At 37.6% G+C, this 10,499-nt stretch overlaps 1 protein-coding gene across 1 annotated transcript; it reads right to left on the bottom strand.

Annotated features, from left to right (window-relative positions):
* Window positions 1-1,344: 1,344 nt before the first annotated feature.
* LOC121424274 lies at window positions 1,345-3,433 on the bottom strand. Its single transcript, XM_041619903.1, has 4 exons — window positions 3,226-3,433; window positions 2,790-2,847; window positions 2,573-2,696; window positions 1,345-1,573 (listed from the first exon to the last, which is right to left on the bottom strand). Exons 1-4 carry the CDS (start codon window positions 3,376-3,378, stop codon window positions 1,345-1,347), a joined length of 564 nt encoding a protein of 187 aa, XP_041475837.1. The 5' UTR covers window positions 3,379-3,433.
* Window positions 3,434-10,499: the final 7,066 nt, after the last annotated feature.

Genomic DNA, 10,499 nt, shown 5'->3' with positions numbered 1-10,499 from the left:
ATCAGTAGGCGATCCATTTTTTTTTTCATTTTCCGAGAATAAATTATGAATAAATATACATGTCATTTTATATAAAATACAAAAGAATACATGGCGATATATTATCACAAGCTTAATTATTCATGACGACATGCGTGAAGCTGTTTCACCGAAATAATGGAAAACCAAATTTTATAAATTTGTTATTCCTCGTTTGATTTTTGTGCAATATTCAGCGCTTTGTTTTCTGATTTTATTGTCTCTGTTGACATGAGATTAATTTCATCTAAACCACTATGTCCTCAAAGTTAAAAGCTCGTCTTTGTTCTTTTATTTCTGAAATTATTTTGTTCACAACTTCGACTCAGTAGACTTCAAAATACCATATTAAATATGCAAAGATATTCTTATAAGAAAATTATGTACACTGAATATGAACAAAATTTTACAAAATGGCTACAGATAATTCACATACATGTATAGTCTCCATCTGCATATAAAATTTTATTGTATACAAGATTTCATTTTTTTCACCTTTCGTGTATTTTGTTTCTCTTGATGTAGAATATACATGACTGTATCGATAATCTATTCTATATTCGAGTATATATAGACCTATATATAATTTGCTTAAGCATCTGATTACTTAAACGTCTATGTGACTGCAAAAAAGGTTACATAATTGTATACATGTATATAAGTTATATAATGATTAAAAGATGGGAGGTGTCTGATCTGGCGTATAATAATAGTAATAGCACTTGAAATTTCTGAAGTGTGCGTGTGTAAAAATGCGTGTGCTTAAAATGTGTGCGGGTGTGGGATCGTATTGGATTGGAGGCTGAACATTGAAACCGGTAAGTAGAAAGAAAGAAAGAAGGAAGGAAAGAAAGAAAGAAAGAAAGAAAGAAGGAAGGAAGGATGGAAGGAAGGAAGAAATAAAGAAAGAATGAATGAAAGAAAGAAAAAAAAGAAAGAAAGGAAAAAGAAAGGAAGACACAAGATTGAAGATATAAATAAATAAATAAATAATTAAGTAAATAAACAGGCCTAAATCAATGAATAAATAAACAAATGAATAATTAAATAAGGATATATAAATAAGGAAATAATTAGAGAAGGAGGGAAATAAAGTTTCGAAGGGAGGAAGACAAACAAGGAAGGTATGAAGAAAAAAACTAAAAATATTGAAAGGAATAAAGAAAGACAAAAAAGAACAAACAAAAAACACTAAGAATATTGAAAGAAAGAAGAAAAAAAGAAAATTGAAAATTTATCAATAATGTATCCATTCTTGTCTGCTACGATATACATGTATATGACAGATCGTTATATCATAGATATTATTGTGGTTGTTCAATATTTTTACTCCATATTCTGTAGGTTTGCTGATTTCACAGCATAATTCGATTCAAATGGAACCATTTGATATTCATCATCCTCTAGTAGAGCGTCAGGGGTTTCGTAGATATCTTCTGCTGGTTGTTGTCCAGAAAGTTGGTTGTATCGGGAGTAATGGTCAGCGGTTTGCTCACTCTGCTTTGTCTGGGGTTCATTGTCCGATGACTTAGGGGCAACTTCGGCTTCATTAGATCTGAAACCGAAGAAAAATGCCCTCAAATAGAATGTGAACACACCAAAAAATGGCCACAGGTTTTGATATAATATTGAATATGATGAAATGTCTTACCAATGAAGGAGATTAATTTATTGACCAAATTACATGTGGTCAAATGCATATATTGAGGGATAGGTTTGGTCGAGATGCAAATGTAAACCAGAGAATAAGACAACGACATTCCATTTCATTGACTTGATATAAAGGGTTAATTAATATCTGTTTTCGTACAATGATGTACGGAAAATGAAAGACGTAGAGAAGATAAAGGGCTACGTCCGCCATGTTTGGCCAGTCTTTGATATACAGGTGTTTGCAACTTTAACTTGTCCGCATGGATGTCACACCATGCGTATTCGGTAATAAGATGCTGCTCAGGCTGCAATCCTTGGTCCTAGACTTTGACGGACGTATATATATACATATATATATATATATATAATCTTGACCAAAATGCGTTGCAGATCCAACACGAGAATATTAACTTTACGGCATGTCCGTTTCACAATGGTATTTTTGTATAATTGGAAGGAAGTTACACCTTTCGCAATTCCACATATTTAGGGAGACACCAACAAATTTTGTAGCAATATAATAAGAATTATAATAAAGTACATATTATTCGGGACTCTAAGTCTTAACAAGTTACTTTATATGTCACTGAATAATTCTGATCTAATAGCTACCTCGATCTTAGATCTACTCGGAGGGATCCTTTGCATTGTCCTAGTTTTCGACCAAGTTCTGTTCTCTTTGAAATATCAACCCATCTATGCAAAGAGCCTTCGACACTCACATACTTGTACACCCAAGTTTATATCCACTTCAAAACCGTACTTATTCAAAAAAAAATAATAATTTTTCCAGCAAACGCCTTCCTTTCTTTTTCCTTCCTTTTCTGTTCTGTATTAAAAGAGAGCGTGTATGGACGCAATTAGCAGTGATACGTTTTATATAGCCTTGTTGGTACATTACCTTTTACGCCTGTTGAGGGAGATTCCAATGATGATTATTATCATGATGATGATGAGAAGAATGCAAGAGACTGATGTGACTATTGCGCTATAATTCATTCCAGGGTGAGGAACTTCTGACATGACTACGGGCGGATAAACATAAAAAAATATCAATATTTTAATAAATCATGGTAAAAATCACAGATTTAATAATTTTCTAAAACTCATTTGCTCACCTTTGAGATGCCTAAGCTGAATTGGTTTCATTGCTGGTCCATTGACGTAGTAAGATTTCTGTAATATGATAACACAAAACATAAACAAAAACATATACATACATTGACATATATGTTCATCTAATAAATATTGTCCATAAAAGAATATAGGCGAAATCGTGAAAACCAAAGAAAAATAAGCACCCTCACCCTTTCTCACACGCGCACAAACGAACACATGCACGCACGCACACACACACACAAGACTCACACAATGATCATCATACTCATAGAAAAAACGGTGATGTACGTGGGAGATGATTATCCCTTACAATGTCATGAGCTAAATACGTACATATCAGAGCCAGATGGTAAATACTACTTATTTCAAGACATTAAAAGAAATATAAATATTTTGCAGAGATCGCTTCGAGGAGAAAAGAAAGGGAATGCTCACCCCATCTTCGCTGGTTGGTGAGTAAACTCTAAGAAAGCAGGTGTAATATCCGCCTGGAATAAGAGGACCATTGGTAGCTCTGAGAATAGTACTATTCACAATACGTGCATCTCGTTTTGTTCTTTCATCATCTTCACTGTGTTCATCCGCCATGTTGCATTCTGATTGTCTCTCTATCACCGATCCGATCGTAATGACGTTATCGATCGGGAGGCTGAACATATATAAAATGAATAATATTAAAAATTGACCTGAATATCGACATGATTAATTTGAAAGCAAAGAAAAGATGTGCTGCCCGTCTTATTTTTTGAAATATCATAATGCATCGAAATTTCTTTCTTTTTCTCATTTTTGTCTTTTGAAATCTTGAAACATGAAGAAAATACCGTCTACATGGAAAGTGATGAGAAAAATATATTTGATCTTAATAAATCCAGAAAATATAATTATCATAATGTCATGATTCGACATGATTAGACTATTGCAATAAGTAAAGAAACTGATTGTAATATTCAATTTCAATTGAATGGTCATATTTTATTCTTAGGAATACTATTAGGATAGTGGGAAAAGCATCAAGCACATTTTGGGTGAATAAGCGTCGTTTTAACGATGAACAACTGGTTTCAATTTGGTGATTTGTTATAGTACTGGAAAGCTACGATCTCAATGAATAATAAAACGCGAAATATTTATTGCCGTGCATTCATACACACACACCAAAAGCAAAAAGAGAAAGGATTATAAAAGAAATTGTGATTTTTAATTCGCTGATTGGGCTTACTACTAACTACCGACAGAGACATACTGGTTTAAACAGAATGTATGTCAGTGTATTTCTAGCAAATTATATGATTTAAACATTTTTAAAAATCTTATAATGAATCTTTTTTATTATACATCTCATACATCCTCCCTCTCATTTCCCGAAGCGTAATTTATGCCGGGTTTCTGAAAATGAAAGCATATCTTATATTTAATAAGATCGAAATATTTAACAAACAAACGACGTTTAAGAGAAATATTACAACTATCTTACTTACGAATTAAGCACTATCGCTCTGAAGGGAATTCCTATCTGGTTATTGGTGATGTTGTAATCACTGACGTCAGTGTAAGCATCGTCGTCGGAGTCAATGTTTCCCGAAGAATTGTGCAGTTTGACGACGATGAATTCATAGCAGCTATGAATAAATTTACCACGGAAAAAAGTAATTGAATATCTTAGAAATAAGAAGACCCGTAAAACAAAGGTTAACGATTGATCGTACACTTGATTATTACGATTGATTGTACATTGTTGTCACAGTGGAATCAATCGTGGAAAAATGTTCTACGATCATTGCTAAGCTTTGTGTTGCGGGCCCTAGATTTACTTTTCGTAAGTGAAAGACGATGTGATTAAAACGGCTTTTCACGATAAACTGAATTAAATGTTACTTTTACTGAGTATTCACTTGTTAAGATCTCAATCAACGTTGTCTTCTGGGATGTCACTGTGCTTGATAGTGAATCTCCAAGTCGCCAAAGTCTGTTTAAATCATAATGCCACGTGATCGATTGCAAACAATTTGGAAAACCCCAAGTAAGAAATTCTAAATGAAATTTACCTGATCTGTTCAGTCGATGCATATGATGGCACGTTGACCTGAAAACTGTAGTTACCAATTCCACCAACAGCCTCGAATAGTACAGAAGGTATATCAGGAACTGCAACAAGAAATCGCCATAATATCAATATTCATTATCCTAAATTACGGAGGTCTACATGGAATCGAAGCCTTTCACTTATGTAATGGGGACAATAATTGAATAAGACATACTAAATAAATCCATGTTAAAATGCAATAGTGGTGGAACAATATATAAATTTTAATGTAAATATCAGAAATTCCTTTTAAATGTTTTTGCAACCCTACAAGACGTAGCTTAATTGGCGCAACTTTATTTCAGCAAAAGCCTTAATCATCAGGTAGGTGTGTTTGTGATGCACATAGAGCAGTACATGATGAAGACATTTGCTGTAAGTTCGTAAACGATTGCAGCTCTAAAGCCCCTTTTACACCTTCACGGATGCAACACGGATCATCACGGATCTCAGTCCATGATGATCCGGGGTGCCAAATTCGAGTGAGTACGGAGTTAACTGGTTATTAACACGGATATGTACGGAAAAGTACGGAGTCTACAAGGATAGGCAAGGTAGCAAAAGGGATCCTGTTTGATATGCTCCCGGAGCCAACACGGAATACCCGGATGATCACGGATGTTACTGGTTCTTTACACGGACCTTACCACTTCTTGTCGCCGGCATCTTGCTAGAATGAAGTTTCGTCCCTTTTTGCAGCATCTGGAGCATGCTCGTGCTTGGTTATGAATACGGACTATTGTTCATGTACGCAAACAATACAAACATTTGACCCCGGATAAAGCCGGTATCAACAAGGATCACCCGGTTCTTACAAGGAGCCTCCCGGATGCATTCGGTAGCTACACGGATGTACAAGGATGAACACGGATGATTATCAGTCCGTGTACTCCGGGATGAAAAATTGAACATGTTCAATTTTTCTCCCGGACATGCCGGTACATCAAGGATGGCGCCGGATGAGTAGCCGGAGTGTACACGGTAGTCCCGGACTGTACACGGATGACCCCGGATTGACAATCCGGGATGATCCGTGTTGCTTCCGTGAAGGTGTAAAAGGGGCTTTAAAGAGGTAAAGCTACAACTGGAGACTCGCATTCTTACCTTTTCTCAGCTACAAGTACTCCCTGCACGATATATAGCGAATTGCCATGTTTGAATGTTTCAAGTAGTCACGTACTAGTAGGGACGTTTATTTATTTAGTAAATATTTTTTTCTGGAGTGAATACTACAAATTCAAGAAAGAAATATTTTAGAAAACGACTAACTCAAACATGTTTTTGCATCCAATTTCTAATCTGGTATAGTAATCATTACGCAGTTGAGGATCGTATAAATTTACCATTATAAAAACAGATGGACACTGCATACACTACAACTCAGGTTTTAAGCGACAATTGACCATCAAAATGCACAAATACAACTCAACACTCCTTCAGGTCGCTGGTATCAATAACCAAAGAAGAGTGAAAACAACGTTGAAATGTCTTCAGAAGTTTTGTCATTACTTTTATATAAAATAAAGCAGAATATAAGGGGGAGGCGCGTAAGTTGGTAAAGCGGGGATTTTGGATTCCGGTGCGCTAGTGCTCTTTAGTAAGGCATTTATCCTCATTACCAGGTCCGTCGGAGAGGACTTTAAGCCGTTGGTCCCCTAGTTGCTTGCTCAAAAAAACTGGTATAATAATTATGTAACACTCGACATACCAGCGCTGAGAGTCGTCTCGGGTGGAAAGTCAATCCAGTCATGGACTCCAAATTTGTTGGAACAGTTGATCTTGATGGAGTACAAGGTTCGTGGAAGAAGTCCCGATAGGCTTGCTGGTGGTTCGGTGTTGATGCTGAACGATCGAGTTCTGCAGCTTTCTGTAATAAGTGCAGTACATCTATCGAAGAGACCAACCCCATCCTCGGTTATCACCCAAGATACGACGAGTTCAGTGGCCTCTACGGTGACGAAATGAGGGTTGGTCAAAACTGCAGAGGGAGCAAACACATGAGGACCAGGGTAAATAATAACACAAAAGTACAATTGCGTCCAATACTACCTGAATGTGTAGGTTATTTTCCTTAGCGCATGCGTGAAAAGGGCCTACTACATAGTTCACCTTAACTTGACGAAAGTTTATATGAAACATTAAATCCTGTTATATCAAAATCGTCAAAGTCGAATTCAAGGAATTTGAATCAATAATTACTTCCAAATAAAGAAATTAAAATCGGTGAGTTTTTTTTACATCACACTGTGAAATGTATTGGGTAAAATTTTTACCATCACAAGGGTAATTATGGTTCCAACCAATTTGGGGCAGTATTTAGCCAATGCGGCAACCATATTCTCCAGTAAGGTTTAAAAAATGAGCATCAATTACTTTAGAATGGGCAAAATTTTCATCACACTGGATAAATAAAAATGCCCAATGTTGGTTGGACACAGTCATAATAACCCTCATGGAGCACTTTAACCCAATGTGTTTTAGAGTGCATATTGTGACATAATTCTACAGCATGCAAGCCCAATAGATGACCACCTAAAAGAAAGGAATGCAAAAGTTAGTAATCAACCCTTGGGTCCAAGTTGTCTTTTCTAAATCGTGTTACGTTGGCATACTACCAAAAGGAGATAAGTCGACATCCCGGATGGGAGGGGGGGGGGCACTTATATTGACGAGTGGATACCATGCGCGACCAAAAAAAACACGTAAAAAGTACGTACGTAACGTGAGAAGGGTGTCAAAAATGCAAAAATAATCAAAAAAGGGTGTCTATTTTGCTAGGAAATCTACGTGTTTATGGTCATATTTGCGGGGATGATAAACAAAATTAAAACGTTTCATAAAGGATGTCCTTTTTGCCCCAACACTACGTGTTTAGAGTCCGATTTGCGCGAGGTGTGGAAGGTGGGGCCGTAGTAAACCAAAAGGTGTGTAATACAATGTAAAGGTGATACCGGCGACCAACGGACCCGTGACATAACAATAAAATATCGCTGTACTTTTTCAGGTGTTCATTTCAGGGAATACTTGCCAAGAGTATCGTTTTGTTTCTAATACTTGTTAAAGGTAAGGTTTCACACGCCAGTACTTGTTAAAGGGGTGCATTTTCAGAACATGGAAAATACGTGTTTAGGGTGCTTTTCGAGACCTGATGGTCGCGCATGTTATTCACTCGTCAATGGAAGTGGCCCCCTCGGGGTCGACATTCAACCCATTTTGCTTGGGTCTTACAACGTACATGGAGCAAAATTGCGCTGAAAAAAAACCCCAGCGAGCAAAACTTTCAATACATTTTGACATTCCGGAAAACATCAGATTTCGCAATTTTTCCTCCTACTGTCTTATTTTTGTCCTTCTTTCTCTCCGAGCCCCCCCCCCCCCCGGATAATGGAACTTTTTTTGTCATCGCGTTGTCTATAAACTAATGGAGTGATAAAGCAACAACAACATAAAACATGCTTATTTAGTGTTAGTCTGATAATAGACACCCTTACGGACTTTATCAAACTAAGTTCTGCGCCTTCAAGCCCAGTCTTCCTCAGATCTACGATTCGTCAGCTTTGATTACTGAATGATGCGTTTAATTAAACAATGGGCACATTAATGTATTTAATACGCATACTGTTATATTTACATTTCTAAAGTTAAGAAGAAAAATCAGTGAAGAAAATAAATAACGGATACAAAAAAATATGCCGCATTATGTATATACCTTGGAGATGACCTAAGTTCGTAGCATTATCCGACTCCGAAATATCATTCAATGTTCTATCGTTGGCTCCTGCTCGGTACAGGTACGATTCACCACTACCTGTAGCGTACACGACAGCACGAAACCTGGGGTAGATCGTCTGTCCGTCGTCCGCGGTGACACGATCACTTTCGACGGAGTATCTACCATCTGTAACAACACACCATCTTGAGCACATTTCAGTTCCGTTCAGTATTTTTAGAGAATATTTCTCTATCCATTCTATCTGCAACATCAATAATAATAATGTTAACAATGATAATGATATTGATAAAGATGATAATGAGAGTGATAATAATACACATGCATGTTTGTTTTCGCAGAGGTGTGTTTGATTCCATGGTTATGTTAATGTTAAGGTGCATGAAAGAAAGGAAACCGCTGAGAAACTCACTCATCATCACGAAAAAATAGAACAGTGGCTTTCAATATGGTGTCATTTTGCAACTTTTGATTTTTGACATTGCCCCCACATTTCAAGACACTGCACATCTATGTGAACGATGTGTTGCCAGCGAGTTTTGCTTGTTCTCAAAGTCTACCAAGTCAGGTACATTGATTTTCTAATGTATGATCTCTATACAGATATGTTGTATCGTGAACGATAATGGACTTGAGAACGAAGGAAGGCAGGTGCCAAGGTTTTTTTACACTGCTCTTAAGTTTCAATGCACAGATTTCCCCCACATTAGCATAAGAGTCACTTTTCGCACAACGACGGAGACGGACCGTATGACGCTAGTTGCTTTTTGAAAAAACTTGGCCCCGTCGTAAACAAACACCCTTACTGTCCTGTAATGCTGGTTGTCATGGGAATGTTTTGACTCTTAGCATCCATAACTGGAGCATCCAATCTGCGGTACGTGTACAACATTCTGGTTACTATGGTAACAGCGACATCTCCGATTTGGGATGATTTTCGAGAATCGCATCGTCATGATGACTGTGTGTCGTCATAGCGCTCTACCTTACCTAGCTGTGGAAGCAACATAAGCTATCTGCGCGTCCGATCAGTACCCCTTAAAAAGCGCCGCGCCTGTGGTCAGAATTTAGCTGGATTCCTGCAGATCTACAGTCCTATTACTAATAAAACAGTCAAAATCTACGACACGTTGATTAATCCAAACAACTGTACGTTAAAGATGAAAGATCTCAGCTTTAATTCGATTGTTGGTTTTTTTTCGTCTTCCTTAAGATAGTAACATTTGCTTGAAGTAAATCACATCACTTGCTCTCACCGCCATAAGCGGAAACCACCATCGATGCACCACAAGCCCCGTGCCCTGGGAAAGGTGGATTTCAGGCTTCGAAACATACCTACTAGCTACAGGTTTGAACCCTGAAAGCACCGAGCGTAGGCAAGCGATTCACGCTCACTGCGTGGGGACAGAGGCACGAGTGCTCGATCAGCTGAAGGACGACAGCGGCATGCAATGCACTCACCAAATTTGAAGATGCCAAGAGAGCAATGGAAAGCACTATGGGCCGAAGAAAATTATTATTACAAAACGGTACAAATTTCGTCAGAGAGTCCAGGGACAAGGAGAGCCAGTGAAACAATATCTTACATGCCCCGGTGAGTTGGCTACAAACTGTAAATTTTGGAGCCTCAGGGACGAATTGATCAGGGATCAACTCATCGAAAAAACGTCGATTCCTCGTATTCGCAAACGACTGCTTATGGAGGATGATTCATTAACACTTAACACTTAAATCCTTAACCCTAGCTGTGAACATCGAGTCGGCAATCTTAGATTCAAAGACACCGAGCAAGAGTGAATACCCGTGTCCATCCGCAAACCGGTTATCCGACCAAGTTCAAGCGGACCGGTTCAAGCACAAGCCTAAGGCTAAGTCTAAACCACAAAGTGGACA

Source organism: Lytechinus variegatus, chromosome 11 (genome assembly GCF_018143015.1).
Source record: "Lytechinus variegatus isolate NC3 chromosome 11, Lvar_3.0, whole genome shotgun sequence".
Classification (NCBI taxonomy): domain Eukaryota; kingdom Metazoa; phylum Echinodermata; class Echinoidea; order Temnopleuroida; family Toxopneustidae; genus Lytechinus; species Lytechinus variegatus.
This window is presented reverse-complemented; position numbering and strand designations above follow the sequence as displayed.